Below are 24295 nucleotides of genomic sequence, written 5' to 3' on the forward strand. Positions count from 1 at the left end.
TTAGGGAGGAGGATGGAGGGATGTATGAAGGAAAGGGGACTAAGAGTATGTTAGTCACTACGGTAAGTAACATAATTACTCTTACGCCCGTCCCCCTTCCTCCATATTGCATGGGCGATTACAACTGAATGTAGCCCCAGGGTGGAGAGGAAACCCTCCTAAGCAAATAAGTTCCTCAAAACCGCCTGTCCGAAGGCCGCGTCTGACTTGGAGCCGGCATCCAAACAGCAATGCTTACAGAAAGCTGAAGGGGTAGCCAGGTGGCCGCCCTGCTTATTGTTAGGCAGAATCCTGTGCAGATCCCTTGGGGAACACTGCAAAAAGATTAAGACTAAAGGAGCAGCAGTAAACCCAATTGGTAGCAGCCTGCACCACCCAGATTTACCTGGTAGCTGTGGTGGAGCAGTCAGACTTCTCTCAAGAAGAGTAGGGCAGTATGCAGAGTATACACAATAGGGCCAAAACACAGTAGAGCAAACAAACACTGACCAGAGATTTGTATAAAAAGTATATAGTTATCTATTTAAAACACACTTTAGGTAATACACTAGCACTCTCAATGAAAAGTAATCTAAAACACAGTCAGGTAAGTATACACACCTCCCTTGATAACTATTAGACAAGTCAGAGTTAAAGCACAACTATTTGTTAAGACAGGAGTGAGCGCTTAACCTAGATGGCACTCAAATAGTTTAGGTTAAAAAGGGAGAGAAAAAGCAGAGCATAAAATAAAACAGTTCCCAACACTTTCAAGAGTTCAGAGCAAGGGGAGAAAGGCAGGTTATACTGTAGAGCCAAAGTACATAGGCCAGGCCCAATTTAAATGGAGCAGAGCGAAATGTGCCCAGGATCACACGGTTTAAAGTGCACTGAAAGTCTTTGCAGAGTGTTCAAAAGAGGTTGGGGTCATTCAAAAGATATAATTCGATGTCTGGAGCCAACCCAGTATAGAAGCCAAGGATTTAAGGGTCACCTTTAGCAATATGTAGAAAGGGAGGCCAGGCAGGACACAGTACCTTAAAAAGAAATGAAGCTCCAGTGGGGGCAGTTGTTCCTGGCAGTGGTTGCAGTTTGTTGTTCCGACCAGGGGAAGAGAGGATCTTGTCGAGGAGGAAACTGAGTTGATGCACTGCACAGGGATGAAACCAGCCGCGGAATTCCCGATTAAAAGGTGCGGTCCTTTTATTCGCGGTCAAAAGTGGTGAGCTTGGCTATCCGGCCGCCGGGGTGCTTGGCACGAGCGATTCGAACAAGGGCCGTCTTTGGAAGGCGAAAAGGGTGAACTGGTTGGGCCCACCAGCTCAAAGGAAGAAGACTCGTCCAGCAGAAGATCTTCTCTTGTTGTCGGGAAAGTGGTGAGGTAGCTGCAGCAGGGCTTCACCGGTGGTGTCGTAGTTGCAGGTGGCTCAGCTTCGTCCCTCTTCGGATTCTTAGGTCCTGTGGCAACTTTTGAAGTTCCAGTCCCAAAGGCCCTGCTTTTATGCAGAAAAACCCCCATTCATCAGCCTAGCTGTCAATCACACATGCTATGTGGTGAGCCGGGCGGCTCACCACTAGGCTAATCAGAGTAGAGTGCAACTTGGGTTGCTAAGGCAACGCAGTCCAGGGTGCCAATTCCCCCCTCCACCCTTCCTGTGGAACCCAGACAGAGTGGCACCATTTGGAGGGCTTCTGTGGAGAAGCCCGCCAAAAAGTGGAACAAAGGGCTCGACCTTGGTCAGAGTTAGGGAGACGGACACAAACGCCATTTTAGAATCGAGTTCTGGCAAAAAGACCCAACCGGTGATTTAATATCAAATAAATAAACCAGCTGTATCTTTTAACATTGCACCAAAAACTGGTGCGTTAAAAATCAATGGGAAAATCCCATAGAGAATATTCTGGTGGAATATTTCGCGTGGTAACCACTGCCACCAGCCAGAAACTCGACGAGGGGGGGGTGTGACAGTGCCCCCTCGAAAACAGACCCAGGAGCAATCTAATGACTGTTACGCTCACCTGATTCCCGTAGAGGCGCCGGTCTTGACTGGGCGTATACCGTATCTTCAAAGGTGATGTGTAACACACGGCTGGCTCTTTGGGCTGGACCTCTGTGCACTGTATGTCTGGCTCGAAGGGTAAGATGTCTGCAGATAGAAAATATGGGATTAAGGAACTGGGTTATTGAATGTCTCTCTCTTCTTCCCTTTCTCTTCTCCTGTAGAACCCCAAAGGTTAACGCTCTCACCTTAGGTAAGTGAACGCCGTGCTCTCCATCTGCCTCGGGGCAGGGTGCTGTAACCAGTTTCTTCACTGGATAAGGGGAGCAGGCCTCTTGACTTCAGAGGACTGCTGTCCGTCGTTTATTGCACGAACGGTAAGTTTCGAGTAATTCTAATGTCTTTAAAGTCTTTAGTAATGATGTCTCTTGTTTTGCAGGGTTCCGGCGATGGCGGATGACGGGCTGAAGTGAGTTGAAAATGGAGCCCGTGTGATGAATAGAAGCGCCTGGAAGCACGTAAGTAAGTGCTTGTTGCCTGCTTCACGATGCGCTCTGTCTTTTTATTTTGCAGGTACAAGTTCGGAGCGGCTGCAGGGTGCCGGAATACCCACTGGGTTAGATGTGGAAAGGAGTAATGGCACGTGAGTATTAAAGTTCCCCAATGTCTTTAAACGCACCTCGTTTTGTCTTTCAGATGCGGGATGCAGCGCCGAAGGCCTCCGGAGCGCACGAAGAGTAGGTAAGCCTTTGTCTTTCAGATGCCGGAATGCAGCGCGAGGCGTTGGTGACAGCCGATGGACCAGGTAAGTGAAGAGCTGTCACTGAAGACCGTAATGCTAACCTGTTCTTTCTTGTCTTTATAGGTGTTGCTGAAGACTGGATTCAGGATGGTAAGCCTTTTCCCTTAGGCCCAGGATCAGATGCAGAAGACACGATGAGCGTTCTGCTGCAGAGGATGCAGAATAACGCAAAGCAAGATTCATCCATCGGGTGTGGTTTAAATAGCCTCCTGTAGTGCTTAGGTGTCTCCTTCCACAGCCACGCCTAGGTAAGAAAAGAGTTCCTGCTTTCCAGAAGAGTTCCAGTGTTCTGAATCTAGGGAGTGGCTCCTGCCCCACCCAACAGGAAAAGTAGTTCCAAACAGAAGAGGATCAGAGGCTCAACTGGCAGGCAAGTAAGCAGCATGGTCTGCTGCAGGTAAGTCCACCCAAGCATTATGAGCCCGGCGCTTCCAGCGCTGGGACTGGGCATATTTATGAGCCTGGTGCCACTGGCGCCAGGACTGGGTCCAAAAGGTCCCAATTGGGACTGGTTGGCACTCGGAACCTGGGTTATGGATCTGCTTCCAAGGGAGTTGGGAAAACCCTGACCTTTTGGAAGCAGAGATCATGACAATGACCCCTTACCAGTACTTCCACAATATGATGGTTTGTACTGGTTCTGTTCACAATTTTGGACTAGTAAAGCCAAGGGTGACTTTACATGCCCTGGGAGACAGTAGTCAGTCCCAGGGTATGGGGTCTTTGTTTGAGGGTCACTGTGACACCCCTAGGGTACTGCACTGAGGGTGCTGTGTACCACACATACAGAAAAACAGATGATACCCTATAGAGTAAAAAGAAAACCCCATAGCCCATAAGCACATAACAAGTCAAAGACATACCTCAAATCATGCCTAAGAGTGGGAGTAAAAGAGTCTCACTCTTAGTAGGAGAAAAAAAACAAACCCCTAAAATCCAGCAAAGCTGCTGGGGGACTCACTAGGTTTGGGAAATTAGCCTTATAAGAGAATTCTCCCTAACACTTATGACTTGCCACGGGACCTGCCGCTGGAAGGCGATGGCCATGGCCCGACGGCTTTAGCTTACATGTTAGCTAGCAGCGGCTTCTGCTGCCTCTCATAGGCCTCCTCGATGGGCGCAACCATCCATCGCGCGATCGAGGCCTTAGATGCTTGATAGCCTGGCTGGAACCTCTAAAGGTGAAAAAGAGAGCATCCGACTTGCAGAAGCCCTTAGTCCTGTCCAGATAGAATTTCAGAGCGTGTAAAGACTGGTGGGGGGGTGTCTGTACTCCTGCTCTCTATATGGCAAATATGAAGCACATAGGACCTCAGACAAGATTCTCTATTATTGGTATTGTGGTTGAGCATCCAAGACTTAGCTTTCAGGAGGTGATGCAGTTCTTAAGTACAGTGTAGCCCCCAAACACCCACAATGGAATGACCACACACAATTAGTGAAAACACAGTCTTTATATAATGAAGGTTCAAGGTTATATGCACAATCACAATACCTCACTTTGTGCTCTGTTAATCTATAATGACAAATATATACATAGTTCTATATGCGACCACAATTACTATCAGATTTCATTAAAGTGCATCAACTGTACTGAGTTTAAATGTCACACAAATCAAGTAATAAAGAGAACCAACAATATACATAGGCGAAAAAGCAGTTGGATAGAACAATGGGAAGAATACTGAGCCCCTTCCACCAGGCACAGATCTGTATGAGGATTCCCCCCCACCTGGACAACCTGTAAAGATATATCGTACATGCCCAGTCCATATATTGTTCACAAGAGTCGTATTTCCTTCTAAATAGTTCTACAACCCCAATGTACCTGGAATAGCAGAGTTTGATGTCAGGTCTTCGACGGATCCTTCTTGAGTGGCTACCTTTAAGGCAGGAGCCATGGATTGTCGAGATCCCACGTGGAGAAATGGTGAACACTGTTGTTGTGGCAGCAGCTTCGGTTCTTACGGTGCTCGGTGACGATCAGTCGTAAACGTCCTGCACCTAGACAACGAGTGTTCGTTGCCGCAAGGAGTCAATGAAGAACTTTGGCCCAGCAAGGGCATCGAGTCGCCAGCGCAGCTGCGGTCTTCAGGTGGCGGGAAACCCACCGGCGGATTCTCCTCAGTCGTCGGCGGCATTGACTTTCTCCGGCAGTACGAAAGCGGTCAACGAGGATGAGCAAGGGAGTCCTTGAATCAAATGTCTTAGGCAAAGGAGCATTGCGGGTCCGGTTGTCGACGGTGACGGACTTCAATGTCCGGGCACTTCTCTCCGTGATTCTGCGGCAGTCCCCGTCTGTGGTCAGCAGGCTTTCGTAGGTCTGTCTACCAGGGAGCTTTGGCAAAGATCAGCTGGTGCACCATGGTCCTTTGTAGCTCGAGAAGAGGTCTCCTAGCCAGGTCCTTTCTTGGATCAGTTACTTGAAGGCACAGCAGCTTTCAGATTAGCGAAGGACAGCGGCAGCAGTTCTTCTTACAGCAGGCTTCAAAATTAAGCATCAGTTTCAACTTCAGCTTCTGAACGATTTCTAGCAGAGAGACCCCCAGATAGACTGTTGATCTCCCATTCACTCTGCTGGGTCACAGTCAGGCAACCAATCATTCAGAAGGGGATTCAGGCAGTCAATCAGGTGCACAGTGCATTCAGGCCATTTTTCTCCAAACAGACACAACGCAGAATGTGGATTCAGACAAGCACTCTGCCATTCAGCACTACACACTGCATTCATACCAGTTTCGGGCAGGGCTATCTCAGCCATTGTGTCAACCACCAGATACTAGACACCCATAACACAGAATGTGTATTCGTCACACACTCCATTCACAGAGGTCCCACCCCACGGGTGTACCCACAACATACAATCATTGGGAAGGCTCCAGCCAATCTGGCATGGACTTCCCCACAACACCATATATGGAACTTGCACCCAACAGTCAGTCAGGGGGGAAGGGACAGAGTCAGGGCGTCCCGGGACTTTGGGAAAAGTAAGGTAACGGGCAAAAGAAATTAAGAGTCCACAGAGGCCATCTTGTGTACTATCAGGAATCCACTGATTCCAATGACAGGGCCTGGGCATCCCAAAATGGAGGACGCATAAGACACTGGTCAATTCAGCACAGAGCTGCCACCAGCCCGTACCGTGCTCTGTGGGCCACCCACAGGTACCCAAAAATAAACTAGGGGCACAGGGTCGTACTCCCACCCATGGGTGCCATAAAGGTATCCCAATAGTCTATTTACCAAACCAGATACAGGAAGAGTCGCACCGCAAGGAGTCCCACAAACTCCTGCGTGGAAAACAAGACAGAACATACATGATAAAAAGCAATAAAGGACAAGGATTGGGAGACCCTGTCCCTCCGATGCATTTCCAGCATCACAGAGCTCTCCTGACATCCAGACAGTGCAAGACTCTCAGAGCCTCGTCCTTGGGGCCATCAAAAAATGTGGGCAAGAACATTTCCTCATTCAGGTGGAACGCGGAGGGTACCTTCGGCAGGAATGCTGTGCGAGTCCGCAGGACCACCTTATCCCTGTGGAAAATGGTATAGGGCTCTGAAGCCATCCGAGCCTGGATTTCGCTGACTCTGCGAGCAGAGGCAAGTCCCACTAGCAACGCTGTCTTAATGGTGACCAGCCTGATATCCGCGGACGCCACTGGCTCGAAACGTTTGTGTGCCAAAGCGCCCAAGACGACATTGAGGTCCTACACAGGGTGTGGCTTTTTGATGGGCGGGAAAGCCTGGACAAGCCAGCCAAATGCATCTTGACTATTGGGTTGGAAAAGGAAAACGTTTCCTTCTCCGAATTTCGAAAGGCCCATATGGCTGCCAGATAGGTGTAACATGTGTCCACCTGCACCCCTGAGTGAGCTGCGCCAAGAAGGAGAGCACATTGTCCAGTGTACACGTGACGGGGTTTATCTCCTTCGAGTTGGCCCAGTGACAGAATCTACTCCATTTACTCTTGTATTGGCTTCTGGTAGCCTTGCTCCTAGTGCCCTGAATGGTCTCTAGATTAGCCTGTGAAAGGCTCAGGTGCTTGAGGGAGACTTGCTCAGGAACCACACTGCGAGGGCCAACTCCTGCGCGGTGGGATGGATGACCCTACCCCCCTGCTGGGAGAGGAGATGGGCTGGCCCCATCGGAAGGTGAAAGGGTGGTCTGTCCGAGAGGCTCAACAGCTCGGAGAACCATGGTATCACCAGCCACCAGGGGGCTATCAAATTAATTGATACTTAGGTGACAGGCTTCTTTTATCCTGCGGACTACCCTGGGGATCAGGGGTGTGGGAGGAAAGGCATAGGCTGCCATACCCTCGCATTGAAGCTGCAATGCGTCGCCCAGGGAGCAGGGGCCCTGCCCCTGCCAAGACGCGACCTGATGGCACTTCCTGTTCTTCCATGAGTCAAATAGATCCACCTGAGGGTGGCCCTATGTGTCGAAGACCAACTGCAGCACATGGTTGTTCAATTGCCATTCCTAATTGTTTGCTCGCAGCCTGCTGAGCCTGTCAGCTTCTAAGTTGGCCTCCCCCGGGAGGTGGACGGCTGTGAGGTAGATTTTATTCTCCAGATCCCATTCCCACATGCTGACTGCTAGTCTGCACAATGGAGGGGACCTGGAACCCCCCTAAAGGTTGTCATAGTACATGCTAGTGGACCTGTCGCTCTGGATAAGAACTGTCCTGCCTCCAATGAGCGGAAGGAAGGCTCTGAGGGCGGCTAGCCAGATGGCCCTGAGCTACAGCAAATTGATATCCGACACCTGTTCCTAGCGGGTCCAGACTGTGCATTCTGAGGTTGTCCAGAGTGGCACCCCAGCCTTCCAGGGAGGAGTCCATTGTGATGGTGACCTGCGGGGGGTAGGCTGCAGGAATGGGTTGCACGGCCGCAGGTTGCAATCCCTGAACCACCAAGTGAGGTCCGAGTGCAAAGAAGGAGGTATGCTGACCAGCTCCGCTTGGGAGCTCTTCTCCTGATTCCATAAGGCTGAGAAGTGCAGCTTAAACCTCCTCCTTCTGAGCCTGGTGTGGGGCATGGCGAGTAGAACCCCAGCCATGATACCCAGCAGGTGCTGGTACCACCAAGCCGAGGTCACTGCTCTGGTAAGGAAGTGCGTAGTGGCCCTCTTGATGGCCGAGATCTTGTCCTCCGAGGGAAAGACCCTCTCTCAGTGCTCGTATCCCAGATGATGCCCAAGAAGGAGAGGTTCTGCGTGAGCTGCAGCTGAGACTTCCTGAAGTTGATCGTAACCCCCAGTTTGTGGGGTGAGCTCATAAGTGCGGAGGAGGTGTGGGTAACTCCCTCCAGAGATCTCGCCCTGACAAGTCAGTCGTCCAGGTACGGGTAGACATGGTGGCCATGGGCCCTGAGGAGGGCTGCCACCGCATTCATGAATCTGGTGAATACCCCGAGGGATGAGTTGGGATCGATGCAGATGCCAGATAGGGACGTGCATATAGGCGTCCTTCAAATCCAGGGAGCACATCCATTCTCCACTGTCAAGTGTCTCTGCAATGACCGCTGGCGTTACCATCTTGAGATTTAGACGAGGGAGGGAGTGGTTGAGGGTGGATAGGTCCAACACAACTATCAGACCAGCCTGGTTCTTCTTTTGTTTGGTGAAAATCCTGAAATAAAAGGCCAATCCCTCTCTGCAAGGCTGGGACTTCCACTGCCCGGCTCTCGATGAGGGACCGGATCTCCACCACCAGAGTTGCTCTCCCAATCTGTGGTAGTGGAGGGGAGGAAGGAGGAGAAAGGACGGGTAGGCAGTACCCAAAGGATACCAGAGAGGATCCAGGGTTCTGCGAAGTTCTGGCACCAAAATTGCACGTGAAAGGCAAGTCTGCCCCCCACTGGAGACACGTGGACCCTAAGGGACACATCATGCCTTTTTTCTTTCTGAGGCTGGTGCTGAGGAGGGGAGGAGGGTGACTGGAAGAAGCCTTTGCCCCCCCCCCCCTCTTTTGTTGCTTGCGCCAGTGCAGACTGGGTGAGCGGTCATGTTGTCTCAACTTCCTCTCCTAGAAGCCCCGGAACCTGCCAAACGACCGCCCATTGTCAGAGCATTGATATGACTGGGTGTATGCCTTGGACGTGGCCTTCATAAGGATAAAGACTTTGCAGTTTGCACAATGTTTTTCTTTTTATTGAATTCCTCGCCGGTGATAGAGTGGAAGAGGTCACTACCCTCGAACGGAAGGTCCAATATGCGTTACTCTACATCAGGGTTACATTTAGTAGCCCAAAGCCAGGCCATCCTTCTCATGTCCGTGGCGATGACAATGGCCCGGCCAGAGGTATCGATATGGGCCACAGTGGACTCCACCAGCTTGGCTTCTCCTAGACCCGCCTTGAAGCGTGCCTGGCTCTGCACCGTAAGTTCTGGAAGGAAGTCTGCTATTTCCTGCCAAAGCCTCTGGTTCGCGGCTACCAACATGGCATCCGCGTTGGATTGACGCATGTGCAAGGAGGCGTTGGAGTACAGCTCCAAGATCTTCTCCTCCTTGCCTAGCAGTGCCGAGGACGAGGTGGCCGAGACGACTGAGGTTTAGAGTAGAGTGACGCAGCAGCAATCACTGAAGAATGTGGTTGAGGGTGTGCTGACAGCAAGAGTGGATGCCCCTCCGTCTGTCTATACTTGGCATCGAGGCGCTTATTGAAACATTGGGCCAAGTGTGGTTTGAGCCACCCCTTTTTGGCCAAGGCCACAATGTCTTTCTGCATCTGGACACCCGTCTTGGTAGGGGGGTCTTAGGTGAGGCCTTCTGCCAAGGACCCCCCCCCCCCCTCCTCAGGCGGCTCTACCTCTGGTTGAGAAAGGCCCAAGTATTCTGCCAAACCTGCAAGCCTATCGTGGAAGGCCTTCGTTGATGCTGTGTCAGGGTGGTCCTCCTCGTCTGTGTCCACCAGGATGTCTGGCTGGTCCGGAGCAGGTGGAGGAGTGCTTGGTGCAGTGGACTGCGGTGTGGGGGCCGGAGGCTGCTGCAGAGGTTGTTGTGGAACCGCCTGAACTGGCACAGCAGCCAGCGTTGCAGGAGCCGGCAGAGACAGTGGGTGCTGCGCGGGGTCTATGGAACCAGAGCCATGGGAGGAATGATTATGGGCGCCGGTGGGAGCAAGACCCTGACCGCATCCCGTAGGAAGGTCCCCATTTGGGGGGGGGGGGGGGTTTCATCAGAGACAAAAACCTTTAGAAGAACCTGTCTTTGGAGGCGGAAGAGGTGGCAGGCGATATTGACGGAGTGGCTGAAGGATGCTAAGGCCGGGGCACACTCTACCTAGGTAGCAGGGGAAACCTGCCCTGCGTCACTGATCGATAAACTGTAGACTGTGTACCTGGTTCACCCCAGTCCCACCTTGAAACTCGTTCACCCGCCTGGTCTGTTCCTAGGAGTGGCATCGGACAAGCGTTGTCTGCCCCACGGCCATTTTGTCGAGCTGCGTGACACGTGCGAAAGTCGTGGTGCATGGCTCCCTGGGCACGGACTCCTCCAATCCACTTGTTGGTAGAGCAAGAGACCTACCCGGCACCTCAGATCTGGACCTGGATGGCGTACTGCACTCGGCATCTTCATCGATAGTGCTGCATGAAGGCGTCTGTCATGATGCCTGCCCCCGGGAAACCAGACCAGGCCCAGCAGCCCCGGAAGCAGGCATCACGCCATTTGGAGCATGCCCAAAAGCCCCAGTTAGGGGCTGTTTGGGTGCAGTCCTGGCGCCTTTGGCGCCAGGCTCATAAGAACAAAGTCAGTCCTGGCGCCATAGGCGACAGGCTCATTTATGATAACTTACCTAAAGCAGACCATGCTGCTTACTCACCTGATGCAGACCATGCTGCATGAAGACCTAAGCCAAATGAGGCTTAGGAGGGACTATTTTAATGCAGGGACTATTTTCTTACCTGGGTGGGGCAGTGGAAGAATACTTACCTGGGACTTCTTCCAAAGCTATTTAAGACACGCCCGGACAGCCACACGTGCTTCGCGTTATTCTGCAGTAGCAGCGTAACGCTCACCGTGCCTGCAGCAGCTGCCAGTCTTCTGCCACGCCCGTCTACACTCCGGAGCTCCTGAACCCTGCAAGGAAAACAGAAGGAAAGGTTAGAGCAAGAGTTTATTCATACTCACCCGAATCCTGCATCTTCCTGACTTGGACCTGGAAGAAAGAATCCATTAGTCACTCTTACCGCGCCTCCTGCAACGCCGCGCTGAACTCACCTGTTGCCATTTTCAGCATTCCATCATGCGCATCTTCAGTCCGCAGCCGCTCTTCATCACCTATGGACATAATAACAATAAGGTGAGCAACAGAGAGTTATCGAAGACAACAAAGGCAAATATTAAGACTTACTTGAGATCACCGGGGATACTCACCTTATCTCGGGTAGGCGCGACCTCTTCCGCATATCCGCCGCACCCCGGCCCCTATGGGGAAACATTCCGCTACAGACTTACCCGGTTGCGGTAAACGCTTCAATCCACGGATCTTCCTCCGAATGGATGCCTGAAAAGGAAAAAGACCACAGATTAGAGAAAGCTTCCCTCTTTATTCCGGAACAGCTTTTATAAACACTTACCTGCGCATCTCTGGTTGCCACGTGAACTCTTTCCAGATCCATAAGGGCAACCTAGGGGAATTGGACAGAGTGAATTCCAGACGTTTTGAACTCTTATAACTATTACCTCTATGGAGTCAACACCGTCTGCAACTCGCCAACTTCCCACACCAGTGAGGCAACTGGACATCTACGCGCCCCTGCACTTGAAGCAGTCTGGAGAGTTCATCTTTCCAGATTATCAGGTGAGAATCTAAAGGAGTCCCAAAGTAATTCATGGGGAGAAGGTGGGGTTAAGCTTAAACCTCACAGGTGGTTAATTCCCCTTTCTGCATTACAGAAGAGTATTCATACGAGCCACACAGACCAAGCTGGGTGGCCCGATCCACTCCGTCATCTCGGAGCTCCGAGTATCACTGGAAGAAGTAACATCAGGCCGGTACAGATCAACGCCCCCGTGGACACCAGGTGAGCGTAACAGCGCCTCTCGGATATTGAGCCGGTACTAGTACTCCCGGTAAAGCAACCTTGCGGTCCCTCCGCACTGATTCCGGAAGCCGTATGGCTGGCAGCTGGACTAGCCCTGATGCATGTTGGTACCAGAACCCGATGGGTTCCTCCCGCTGAAGCGCTTCTTTGGGAAGGAGTCTCCCTTACAGGGTGCGATGGAAAATCGTGGGCCTTGTTCTCTACTTAAAGTTCTTCAGGTCCTCTGGAGGCGGTCTTTCGAAGAGCTCCCTCCACCTAGCTAGTCTGTTATTGAGTGCTCGTGGAGTCAAGGCATTGAATGCCATACAACCTTCCCAGCCGCGGTCGTAGCCAAGGCAGCGGAGGCAAAGAACGTAGGGGTCGGACGTGGAGAAGAGCCCCCTTGCAGGCTGGACACCTTCTGAAGTCACCCGAAGTCGGCATGCGCCGGGGAGGAGCGTGATGCCGGAGGACCAAGTACCTAGATGACAGATAAAAGACAAAAAGATGGAAGATGAGTCTGGGGAAGAGCGCGTGGTATTACATGGCAGGGCAAAACCCAGGAGCGCTGGTGAAATCGGCCAGTTCCCGCCGACAGGGGAAAAGGGGACTGAGGCGCGGCGCTGGTGGACGGAGTCAGGGAAGTGCAGGCTCCCAGGGCTGCACCCCTGTGTGCCTCTAAATTTAAAGGGGAAGAAGATTTTTCTGGTGAAAAGGGTTCCATCTCACGTCCCTAGGAAGGGATGCCCATGCAGTATGGAGGAATGGGGACGGGACGTAAGAGTATGATAAATCTCTCTAACAGAGCTTCTTTTCGCTTGGAATGTATGTAAAGATAGAAATAAAGCTTGGGAAAAAAATAGATCTCAGGAGATGTGTCGAGCCCATTTGAGTCCGGAAGGTAACCTGCCAAATCTTGAATCCTTGCATCCTCTGAGAAAAACTCATCAGGAGGTTCTGGAAATTCTAAAGGCTCCAGCCCAAATTAAACTACTTTGGGACATACTTCGAGATCTGACACTCGACGCCGACTGACCTTTTGGACGGTGTACCGGGACAGTGTTTTAGTATGTTGAGACGGTTGCAGCGGTCGACGGGGGATTTGAGCCTTTTCGGCATGTACTTCACACCCAGTCTTTTCGGCGCTATCCACCAAGACAGGCAGGTAGCGAGGGCGATGAGGAATTTGTGGAACATCCATCCATCATAAAGAACGTAAGTAATTTGTTCTTCCAACCTCCCATGGATTCCTCATCTATCAGACTCCCATGGCAGCTTGTAGATCAGGAGGAGGGAGAAAAGCAAGGACATTAACTAGAATGGAAAACTCTGGAGGACGGGTACACTGACCTGAAAGGGAATCCAAGCAATAATACTTAGCAAACATGTGCAAAGACGCCCATATTGCCGCCTGGCAGATGTCCAGGAAGGGGAAGTGCTTCTGCAGCGCAGAGGTGGCAACCACACCTATAATAAAATGGGCCACGAGACGTGCAGTTACATTCTTACCAACCAGATCATAGCATTTCAAGATGCAGGGAATGATCCACCTTGACAGTGTGTCTGGTCACAGCCCTTCCAGCACAGGCACCATCATTACCAACTAAAGGTTGGTCATCTTTCCTGCCCTCTTTCGTCTGCGAGACGTAATAGCTGAGCACCCGTACCAGGTCCATGCCGATGGAATTTTTTCTCTGCCTTGAAAGGGTGAGATGGAAGAAAAAACAAAAAGAAAGATGGATCTTTTGAGCGAGTTGAACATCTGAGACCCCATTTGGAAAGAAGGAGGGCCTCACTCTCAATTTCACCTTCTCCTTGGCCAAAGAAAATAGCGAGGTTTAACTGATGACACCTGGAGCTCACTCACCCATCTTGCAAAAGTTACGGCAACCAGGAACATCATGTCGGGTGAGCAACCTAATAGAACACGAATAGAGGGGCTTAAACGGAGCTCACATAAGGCATGTCAAAACCAAATTTAAATCCCACGCCAGAACCACAAACTGGTGCAGAGGAAACTGGTGATACTAACCCAGCAAGAGCTGCATTACAGTGGGGATTGTGAAGTAAAATCTACAATGACTATTAAAAACCGAAATAGCGACGAGTGTTAGGGAGAATTCTCCCTAACACCTCCGACAAGTCCCTCTCTTCCCTGAAGCAGTGCCAACCAAAGGACGCCTGTTCACCCTCTTCTTCACAGATTTCATACATCTTTGACGTGAAGGGTTTGAAGGGGAGAGGAACATACTCCAGAGGTGCACTGGTGCCGACGCCAAGGTCTGAGCCTATGTAGAGACCTCAACACCTGAAGTTCACCACCCTTTGGGTCCAGGCACAAACCCGTAGGCATAAAGGAGTGATCACATGCGGGAGCGCTGACAGTACCAGAAGCCGCTGTGGGTTCTGTCTGCACTGAGGTGACCACTGGCAAGGCCAAAGTCGCTGGCACACTGGCAAAGAGGTCTAGAATCTTGAGGCGAATGTTCTCCCACTCTGCCTGAGTGGAGGATTAGGTTGAAAAAGGTACCCGACCCGCCTTTACTGGGTATGCCCTGCAGCAGTGGCTCATCTTCTTAGGCGAAGAATAATGTTGGTGCGAGGATCTGCTCGTCGAGTGAGACCTCTTGCAATGCATTTTCTTCTTCTCTTTCTCCTTTTGTTTGCGCGTGAGTGATCTCGTGGGTCGGCGTTCCGCACGGCACCATTCTGCCCTCAAATGGGACCGTGCAACTTCACCTCTAGTATTGTGGATGTAGATAAAAATCTTAGCTGCCCTTTCCCAAAGGGCCTTCATGTGTATGGACTGGAACAAATCGCAGTCTTGAGTGTTGCAGTGATTGCCCAAGCAGTAGAGACAAATCCTGTTTGGATCAGATACCGACATCTGTCACCCGCAACGCTTGAAACCCAAAGCCTTCATTGAATTAGGTATGATGAAGACAAATTTGAAATAAATCATAGAGCTTGTTTCCAAAGCAAACAAAGTGCACAGAAAAAAGGAACTGAGATTACATTGCACAATGCCCGAATATATTCTGGCCCAGATGTGTCTGGCATAGGGCACGTAGAGGCAACTGGAAGAGCCGACATGAAGCCGCGCTGCACTACCTGGTGGCGGAAAGGTTTCAGAAGCATCCATGAGGTATCTGCGAGAGAGAGGAATCCATTATAAGAGGAATGATGAGAACAGTTTCAGTCGTGCCATCTTTCTCAGTGCTTTTTCGATCATCTCTTTTCTCACGAGATCGATTGGTCAATTCATGTTTTTTATCCCATTCAGATGGTCTTTTCTTCAAAGGAGTAGGTGCTCTGAGATTTGATTAAGGATTGACTGAGCTCCAGCTTCGAATGTCTCTCTTTCAGAGCTTTTGTCAGCATCGACTGACACAAGCCGGCAACTGTTATCCGGTGACCGGAGTCGAGAAACCGCAAACAGATTCCATCAGGATCCACAAGCAACATGTATGCATTGCAGTCCTCGAGGCTGGAAGCCAGTTTCGGGGTTTGCCATTTTCAGAATGAAAACTCAATTGTGTACGATAGGACATTTTTCAGAGGTGTTAAATGTTCTGAATGAGAGTGCGGAAAAAAGGTGGTTATGGGGCGCAGCGCTGGTTACTTATACAGACACCAACATCATGTCTGGCACTGATGCTAAAGAGTGTCGAGGATCCTCCCCATCAAAGCCGCACAGCCGCCTGGTGGTGAAAACATTTCCGAAGTTTGCTGCTACCACAGGAATATATCTAAGATTATGGAATCCCTGGGCAGGACAAAATCCATTCAAAGAAGTTAGCGGGATTCCTGTGGGTGAGGAGAATGTGCTTTAAGGCCACACCCCTACTATGGCTACAATTCCACATTTTTATTTTCAATGACATTTTTTTACTGCTGTACAAATTGCACAGGTTGGATCCTGATGTGTCAGACCCAGATCCCCCACCCCCCCAATAAGTATGGAGGAAAAGAGGCAATTACTTTGAGTAGAGGGATTCACTGCAAAGTGTCAGGTAGCACAGCACTGCTTATGTCAGCAATGGAAGCATATATAACGAAACACAACATAATTTATACACATTTTTGCTAGTGTCCAAGATGCCTAGATTTTAAGATAATTCTCTTGCCAACACAACATTGCCCTAGCCATTTAGAAGAATGCAGGTTGTGCATCACGCACATATTTTTATCGCATGGGCATCCCAGGAAAGGAGAAGCAAAGATATTTTCAACTGCACTTCTCTTCTGTGAAGGAAGCACAGCATGTTCATAGAAAAGAAACCACATTCTAAATCCAGAGAACGGAAACCACAGTATGGAGCAGAAATGTTAAGTACAGCACAGTTTGGTAAAGAATAGCATGCATAAAAAACTGTAATGGCAGAATCTCCAACTATGGGGAAAAAATAATCTGGAAAATATGGCAGTGAAAAAAATGAAGAAACTCGAGAGAAAACAAGCAAACTGAAATATGCATTGATCTAGAACAAAAATGTAAAAAAATAGTGAGTAATGATCAACCGAATCGAAAGATGAATATCCGCTTTTGTAAAGGTCAATAAAATCAGGCAAAAATGAGATCACTAAAAATATTTAGCAAAGTGTACTCATCCATCACCTGAAGCACCAAAAACATCTGGAGTGTAGAGTGCACCAGTAGATCGGGAATGATGTCTGGAGGCTGCAATTACAGGACCACATAAACCCTCAATGTTATCAAGGAAAGCAGCTGCTTAACAGGAACACAGCATTAGAAAGACAGCCTTGCTGTCTAATAAAAATTAAATCTGATACATGCATAGTGGAAAATCAAAAGAAAACATTTCATTCCGGAGTGGACTCGTTTTTCTTCCATGTTCATCATCAGTAATAGTACGTTAATGTTCTTTCCTTAAAGTAGATTACTCAAGACCTGTTTCAATCAAATTAAAACTCCCAACCAAAAGCTATTGGCAGTAACATAATGCAACCAACAATGAAAAATTCAGAACCACCCACCAGATGCCTTCAGTGCCTAATGGGGAGTACGAGCTGACAGCACTGTGTAATCCATGGGGCAAGCCATTTTAAGGTGGTTTGCTACCCAACATCTGCCTTTTCATGGGAAGGCCAAAAACAATTGTTTATTCTTTTCATGTTGATAGTTCGCTTTGTAGAATCGGAAAATCCTTGTTCAATCCAGGTTTCGTTCGCTTGATAGACTTAGAACTGTGTGCATCTCAAAAGTACACATGCAGGACAAATGGTGAGGGCAACAGTGAAAGCACCTTCTAGACGACTGGTGTGTGAGTTAGGACATTTACACTATGTAAAAGTGAGAGGAAGTTAAGAAAAGTAATCTGGACTAGCCAACCTCCCCAACATGATCAATAGCTCTCAAAAATACAACTTACTACAGTTAAAAATAATACTCTACTCTGAATGCACAGAGCATTAAACTAAACTAGAACTTCAACACTTTGTGTCATTTCCTGGACTCCCCAGGTACTGTGGGATGGCAAATAGCTAAGCCATAAGAATTAGTTGCTTATCTGCAAGTTTAATTCTCTAGTATTGGTGTCTTTCATGTTGCCGTCATTGGATGACTCACTGCTGAGGAGACGTCACCAGTGCAGTAAATGGCGTTGTCTGCGATCTATGCAAGACCGTCGCCAGTGGGCAAGTGTGGGAGACTCCTTTGATATGGGCCAGAGAATCCCACAGATTGAGATCCCATCATTAGTCTAGATCCTGGAGTCAGTTGGAAAAATAGTGCCTTTGATCCTCATCGGTTTCGCCCCATGGAGGTCCCCCCAGAGGAGACAGTGATCATGAAAGGCTGAAGGTGTTAAAGCTGCACTGTGTGTCAAGGAAGATATTTCCCCAACCTTAACGGACAAAATCTTCAAGGTGGTACAACAGTTTCGTGCTGGGCAAGATGATCCAGCCCAGCAGTTAACAACCTCGGACTAGAAGACTATATACTCCGATGAGGGGTCAGAAGAGGAGCTACAGGTGGATGAAGCAGGACTCTGGAAGAGGTCATCACTCCTAACTAGACACCCCATATGTTGCTGCAGGAAAAGCTTTTAAGGGCTTGGTGTCAAGGGTGGCAGACCATCTAAATTTGGAAGAATTTAAAGCCAACAGGCAGAGGAGGATTTTGTTCTCAATGCAAAGTTGAGTCAGGCCTGCAAGTCAACGCAGTTAGTCCCGATAATGGCTAAAGTCAGAAAATTGGAGTGGCAAGACTTCAGGGCTCTGGAGTGGTCTACCAGTGTCATCAGTCAACCAAATGAGAAGCACCAAGTATCATACACTACACTTGGGTATTTCAGAAACAAGGCGGCCAGATCTTGTAGTGGCGACTTCTGTTAGATGAAAGTCAGAAACTCAAAGGCTTTCGTCCACCCTGTGTCCACCCTATCTCCAGACAAGGAGACTTGGCCTCAGATAATGTCTTGAGGGACATGTTGGATTCTATGGATGCCAGTTTTTTTGGCACAAATAACAGAGTGGTCCTGAGGCATTAGTCTTGGCTGCAGCCGTCTAGCTTTAGGCGAGGGGGTATAAATGAAAATCTTGCATCTTCCGTACAATGGTATGCAGCTATTTCGGAAGCGTTTTGATGAAGCCCAAACATCTTACCAGATGAAGACTGAGGCCATCAGAACAGCTGGGATGCTGCCTTCCAGATGCCCATCGCCATAGACGCCTTCCTTGAGGGGTCACAACATACCTAGACTCCCCCCTACACCAACCATACTAGGAGGCATCATCAGTGAAGGATTACCACGAGAGGAGGCAGAGCCTCTCTCATAATAAAGGAGTACACCAGAGCAAGGGGGTCCAGCCCTCCAAGAAGGATTCACACTGCATTAGACCCTCCCTTCCACAGCATCCCAGTAGGATGAAGGATTGCAGGAGATTTGTAAAAATGGTGGTTGATGACAGCCGACAAAAGGGGCCTGAATGCTGTGGCAAAGCGTTACGGGTTAAGTTAAAAAGTTAGCCTCTCCACATACCAGGTGAGGAGGGATGTGCCCAAAGAACATCAGATCCATTGTAGGAAGTTGAACAGATTTGAATAAAGGATGCCATCCAATTCGTCCCCAAATGAGAGGGGGAGCAGCAAGTCTACGCAAGCTACTTCCTTATTCGAAGATTGGACAAAGGGTAAAGGCCGATCAAGGACGTGCTCGCTCTGAACACAGGCATTAGCAGAAAGACATTGAAAACAGTGACCTAACAAATTGCTATCCAGCATGAACGTAAGGGGAATTTTTTTGTGCTCTCAAGAATGCATATTTCCATTTGCCAATAATAGAACATGACCTAAATACCTGTGGTTCCGATTTCAGGCAGACCATTACCAATTCATGGTCCTCCCCTTTGGCCTCAGGTCAGCATTACAGGTCTTTAGAAAGTGTTCTGCTTCAGGTGTGGTGCATGCGTACCCTTATTTGGACAAGTGGCTGGTATGTTTGGCATCTATGCAGGGGGCAAGTGAAGGACATGCAGAACATTAAATACCTGATATATTGCCTGGAGTTTTTAGTGAACAAGAAAAAGTCTACTGTTAGGCAAGATTGTATGCAGTACCCTCTGGGTGCACTACAATAACCTTGACCTCCTGGCAATAGGGACCCAATCTTTGGTATAAGTCTGAACTACACAAGTTGGTAATGTGGTCGAGCAGCCAGGCTTATCTAAAGAAGGGTCAATGTGAGCAGTAACGTTGTGACACAGAGTTTCACAGCACAGTTACTCAAATAAACAGACTCAAGGTTTCTTAATAAAACAATTATTAATTTATTTCACAGTGAGTTATTTAAGTCTTCTTCAGAAAGGGAGAAAAACATGTAACACTTAAATACACTTCAAACCACACTCAGTTTCTCTAAATCAGATGACACCCATTGGGGATGGCACACAGACACTTCCTACACCCTCAGGTGACTTAAATAGCTAGGACACTGTGGAAATTGTTTTATCACTCGTACATTTAGAGCCATACTGAGTTAGGCGTAAAAGATAGAATAGAGTAATAAAACAAAGGTTAACAAATAATTAACAGGCAAGTACTGTTAAACACCTTCAAAAGCACAAAGTCAGAGGTAAAGAGGAGTCTCTCAGTGCAATTAACAATGGCTGTCCTGGCTCAAAATGTCAAGGGGAGCTGAAGATCTTTGCAGGTATGTAAGAAAATCTTGCACAATGTTTTTAGAAATGTTTGTAGAAAAAAGAACACTTGAAGGGCCACAATCTGAGAGGCTTGCGAGGGGCAAAGCTTTTGCAACTCTTCAAGTTAACCAAGACAAGTCTCAACTGAGAGCAAGCAAGGCTACACAACAAGAAGTTAGTTCTCTTAGACTTTACACTACCTCTGGTTAGAAGAAATGGTTCCAGCTGGCTTATGTTCCTGTACAGCTCTGCAGATCCTGTTGTTCCTCAGCCTCAGTCCTGGGGACAAGAGGGAGGACGTATGGGGTTATCCAGCTCTGCAATGGGACAGTAAGCTGCAGCAATGAACAAACTTCAATTCAGCAGTTCTTCAGTATTTCAGCTCCTCGCGTCTGACACCAAATAGCAACACTGCAGTTCTCGATACCACTTCACACTTTCCTCCCATCTGGGGCCCAGCACTTTGTTGAGGTGGCTCAGGCTTGGTCAGTCCTGTATCAGGGAAGTCCGGAGGATCTTCTGAACGCTCGGGTCCGACATAAAAGCAATGCACACAATCTGGTGTTCCTCTCCCTGACTCGTCAGTTCCAGCAGCGGCAGCAGTGGAAATGCAACCAGCTCCAGGAGGATGTCCAGGCGGGCTTACTTTGGAGTTGATTGGTCCCACCAACTCAAAAGGGAGAAGTCGTCCTCCCAGGGCTACTCTAGTCGAGGCGAATTCGGAGCTTCAGCAGAGCAGCAGGGCTTCACCGGGCAAACCAACGGTCCAGGAGTTGCAGCAGGCTTGTCTTCCAAGTTGTTCTTCGGATTCCTTCGTCCAGTGGTCGACTCTGCCTTCCAAGCCAAAAAGCCTTGCCTTTTATGCAGGTTTCTCCCATTAATTCCAGCCTTGCTGTCAATCACACAGCAGGGTGGCTGTCCTTTGGCGGACAGCCAGCCGGCCAATCACAGTTAGGTGCATTCCTATAACCAAGGGGATTAAGCACAGGGAGTTTCGGGCACCTCCTTCACTTCCTGCCCCTGCCAGACATACTGGAGCCAGAGGCAGGCTTCACTCGTGAATCCCGCCAAAGGAAACGCACAAAGAGACCAAACCTGGTTTGCCGCGGAGAGGAAATCTCAAGAAGGACTTTCCCGACAAGAAATGGCGAAAAAAGAAGACCAGCACCATTTTGATGAAATGGGCCCCCATGGGTGCTTTACCGTGGCTGAGAACGCAGCCCGCGGTAAAACACACAATGGTAGTTAAAAGTAAACCACTGCCACCAGCCATTAATTGTAGAAAGAAAAACATACACATTTTACCTGCGCAACTAGACAAGGGGATACTAAGTAACCCCCCAGCACCCTATGGTAAGATAGTGTGTGCTGGGTCTAGAAAGTTACAAAATTTAAGTAAAGACAATTTCACTTCACTGCTCTTGGAAACAGCAGTTTCACCAAGAGAAGGTATTTAAAACCTTTGGGAAATCTGAGAGACTTCCCTGTGCCACTGCACTGGAGGTGCTTTGTGACAAAATGTAAATGTTAGGGAGAATTCTCATTTATGGCTAATTTCCCTCACCTAGTGAGTCCCTCAGCAGTTTGCTGGATTTCAAGGGTTTATTTTTTCCACCTGGTAAGAGTGTGAGCCCTTTTTCCTACTCTTACATGCGTTTTGCCATGTGTATTTCTACTGTGTGTGATCTTGGGCTCTGGAGCTACACCACACCATGAGCCCCACTATGTGCGCATTACACAGCACCTTCCGTGCAGTGACACAGGGTTGTCTTAGAGACTTCCCTCCGACTCCATTTTTCTGGGGCGGACTACTGTCCCCCAGAAACAGGTAAAATTGCCATTTACTTTATGTAGTCATTTAAAACTACAGACCCAGTACACCCAATCTTACATGGAGTATTGGAAAGGAACAAGTTACTTACCTGTAACTGTTGTTCTCCAGCATGGGTCTGGCATGGATTCACATGCTCATGAATATTCCCCGTCGTCAGGCTGGGAATCCTCGGTAAAGAAAAAACCAGTATCAGTTTCGTTTCTGATCTGTCTTTCGTAGTAATAACCAATCACTGGTCTCTGCGTCATACTGACCACAGCCAATGACTGCCCTCTACCTAAGCACCGCCTCTGGCAGCCATCTTCAGATTTGGAAGCATGTGAAGTGGCAGTATGACCAAGTGAAGAGCCGCAGAGGGGTAGGCGGGAGGGTTCGCATGTGAATCCATGCCAGACCCATGCTGGAGAACAACAGTTACAGGTAAGTAACTTGTTCCTTCTCCAGCATGGGGTCTGGCATGGATTCACATGCTCATGAATAAAGAATACATAGCAGTACACACATGCACAACCACGGGAGGTGGCAAAGGCTCAACATTAAGCATCACATAAACTCAACATTAAGCATCTTACCTCCTCACCAGGCTCACCTCAGGCGAACAGGTTGCGCAGCACTGCTTGGCCGACCATGGACTCCTCCCTGGAATCACGGTCGACGCAGTAGAATTTCGTGAAGGTGTGCGTCGACCTCCACGTAGCAGCCCTGCATATGTCCAGCAGGGGCACACCAGATATGAACGCCGTGGTAGCTGCGATCGCTCTGGTGGAATGGGCTCTCGGACGGCCAGGCAGCGGTCGGTTTGCCAACCGATGACAGTACATGATACAGCCGGAGAGCCATCTGGAAATGGAAGCCTTCGAGAGAGCCTTCCCCTGATTGACAGGTCCAAAGTTCACAAAAAGTTGTGACGTCTTCCGAAAACACTTCGTGCGGTCTACGTAGAACTTCAGCGCTCTAGCCACATCCAGCGAGTGCAAAGTCCTCTCAGCCGGCGACGAAGGCGACGGGAAGAACACAGGCAACACCAAGGGTTCGTTGAGATGGAAGTCCGACGGCACCTTGGGCATGAAGGAGGGGTGCGTCCTGAGCACTACCCTCGTGTCGTGGAAAGTCAAGTACGGGGCCTTGCAGGAAAGGGCCTGGATCTCTCCCACTCGTCGTGCGGAGGTGATGGCCACAAGAAAAGCTGTTTTCCACGATAGAAACTTCAACGGGGCCGAGTGTAGAGGCTCGAACGGAGGTCCCATGAGCTTGGTCAGCACCACGTTGAGCTCCCACGCCGGGGCCGGAGCCTTCACCGGCGGGAACGATCTGAACAGTCCCTTCATGAACTCTTTCACCAGACGATGAGACCACAAGGACGTCCGCCCCGTGGTTCTGGTGTATCGGGAGATCGCAGCAAGATGAATCTTGATGGACGCGTGTGCCAGACCAGCTTTGGCCAGCGTCAGCAGGTACGGCAGTACTTGGGGAGCCGTAATCCGTAGAGGGTTAATCTTCTGTGCGTGGCACCAGACAGAGAACCTCTTCCATTTGTGTCCGTAGCATTTAAGAGTCGAGGACGCCCTGGCCTTTGCAAGAACCTCTCTGCAATCGGCCGGTATGTCGTATCCTCCAAACTCTAGCGCTGCAGGAGCCAGGCCTGCAAGTTCAGCGACTTCGGGTCGTGGTGGAGGATGGCGCCTCCTTCCCTGGAGAGTAGATCCGCGTCCGCCAGCAGCTTGATCGGCGGGGACGCTGACAAGTCCAGAAGGTCCGGGAACCATATCTGCCTCGGCCACGCAGGTGCGACGAGGATCATCCTGCACCGTGACCTCTTGAGCTGGTTGACGAGCCGGATTAGCAGAGGCAAGGGAGGGAACGCGTAGAGGAACAGGCCCTCCCAGGGGAACGAGAAAGCATCGCCCATGCTCCTCGTCTGGGGAAACCTGCTGGCGAACCTCCGGCACTTGGTGTTCGTCGCCGTCGCGAACAGGTCGATCTGGGGTGTGCCCCACCGTCGGAAGAGGCGATCCACCAGATCCTGCCGTAGCTCCCACTCGTGGCACGAGCGCAGCTCCCTGCTGAGTGAGTCGGCGATGGTGTTTTTTATCCCTGCCAGATGAAACGGCACCAGAAAAATCCCTTGGGCGACGGCCCAATGCCACAGGTCCTGCGCCTCCTTGGACAGCGCTGGGGACCTGGTTCCGCCCTGTTTCCTGATGTAAAACATGGTGGTGGTGTTGTCGGTGAAGATCCTCACCACCTTGCCCTTGAGGGACGGAAGGAAGGACCTGAGGGCCCAAAACACTGCACGGAGCTCCAGGACGTTGATATGCAGGGACTTCTCCGTCGGGAGCCGGAGTCCCCTTGCGTGCAGATTTTCGGTGTGCGCTCCCCACCCTTCCAGGGAGGCATCCGTGGTCACAGTCTCCTGGTGGGCTGGGGTCTGGAAGTCCATGCCCGCCGTCAGATGCGCGCGGGTGCCCCACCACCGTATCGCTCG

At 49.9% G+C, this 24295-nt stretch overlaps 1 protein-coding gene across 36 annotated transcripts in view; it reads right to left on the reverse strand.

Annotated features, from left to right (window-relative positions):
• CLASP2 (cytoplasmic linker associated protein 2) overlaps positions 1–24295 on the reverse strand; it is a 2478243-nt gene that overhangs the window by 954966 nt on the left and 1498982 nt on the right. For 20 of the 36 annotated variants that reach the window (XM_069613152.1, XM_069613157.1, XM_069613154.1 and 17 more), the window contains one exon: positions 16432–16494. The exons of the other annotated variants lie outside the window; for them this stretch is intronic. In XM_069613152.1, coding sequence (XP_069469253.1) covers positions 16432–16494 — 63 coding nt within the window. The remainder of the gene's footprint in view (positions 1–16431; positions 16495–24295) is intronic. 36 annotated transcript variants of the gene reach the window in all.

Source organism: Ambystoma mexicanum, chromosome 5p, assembly GCF_040938575.1.
Source record: "Ambystoma mexicanum isolate Mex_15411 chromosome 5p, UKY_AmexF1_1, whole genome shotgun sequence".
In the NCBI taxonomy this organism is placed as follows: domain Eukaryota; kingdom Metazoa; phylum Chordata; class Amphibia; order Caudata; family Ambystomatidae; genus Ambystoma; species Ambystoma mexicanum.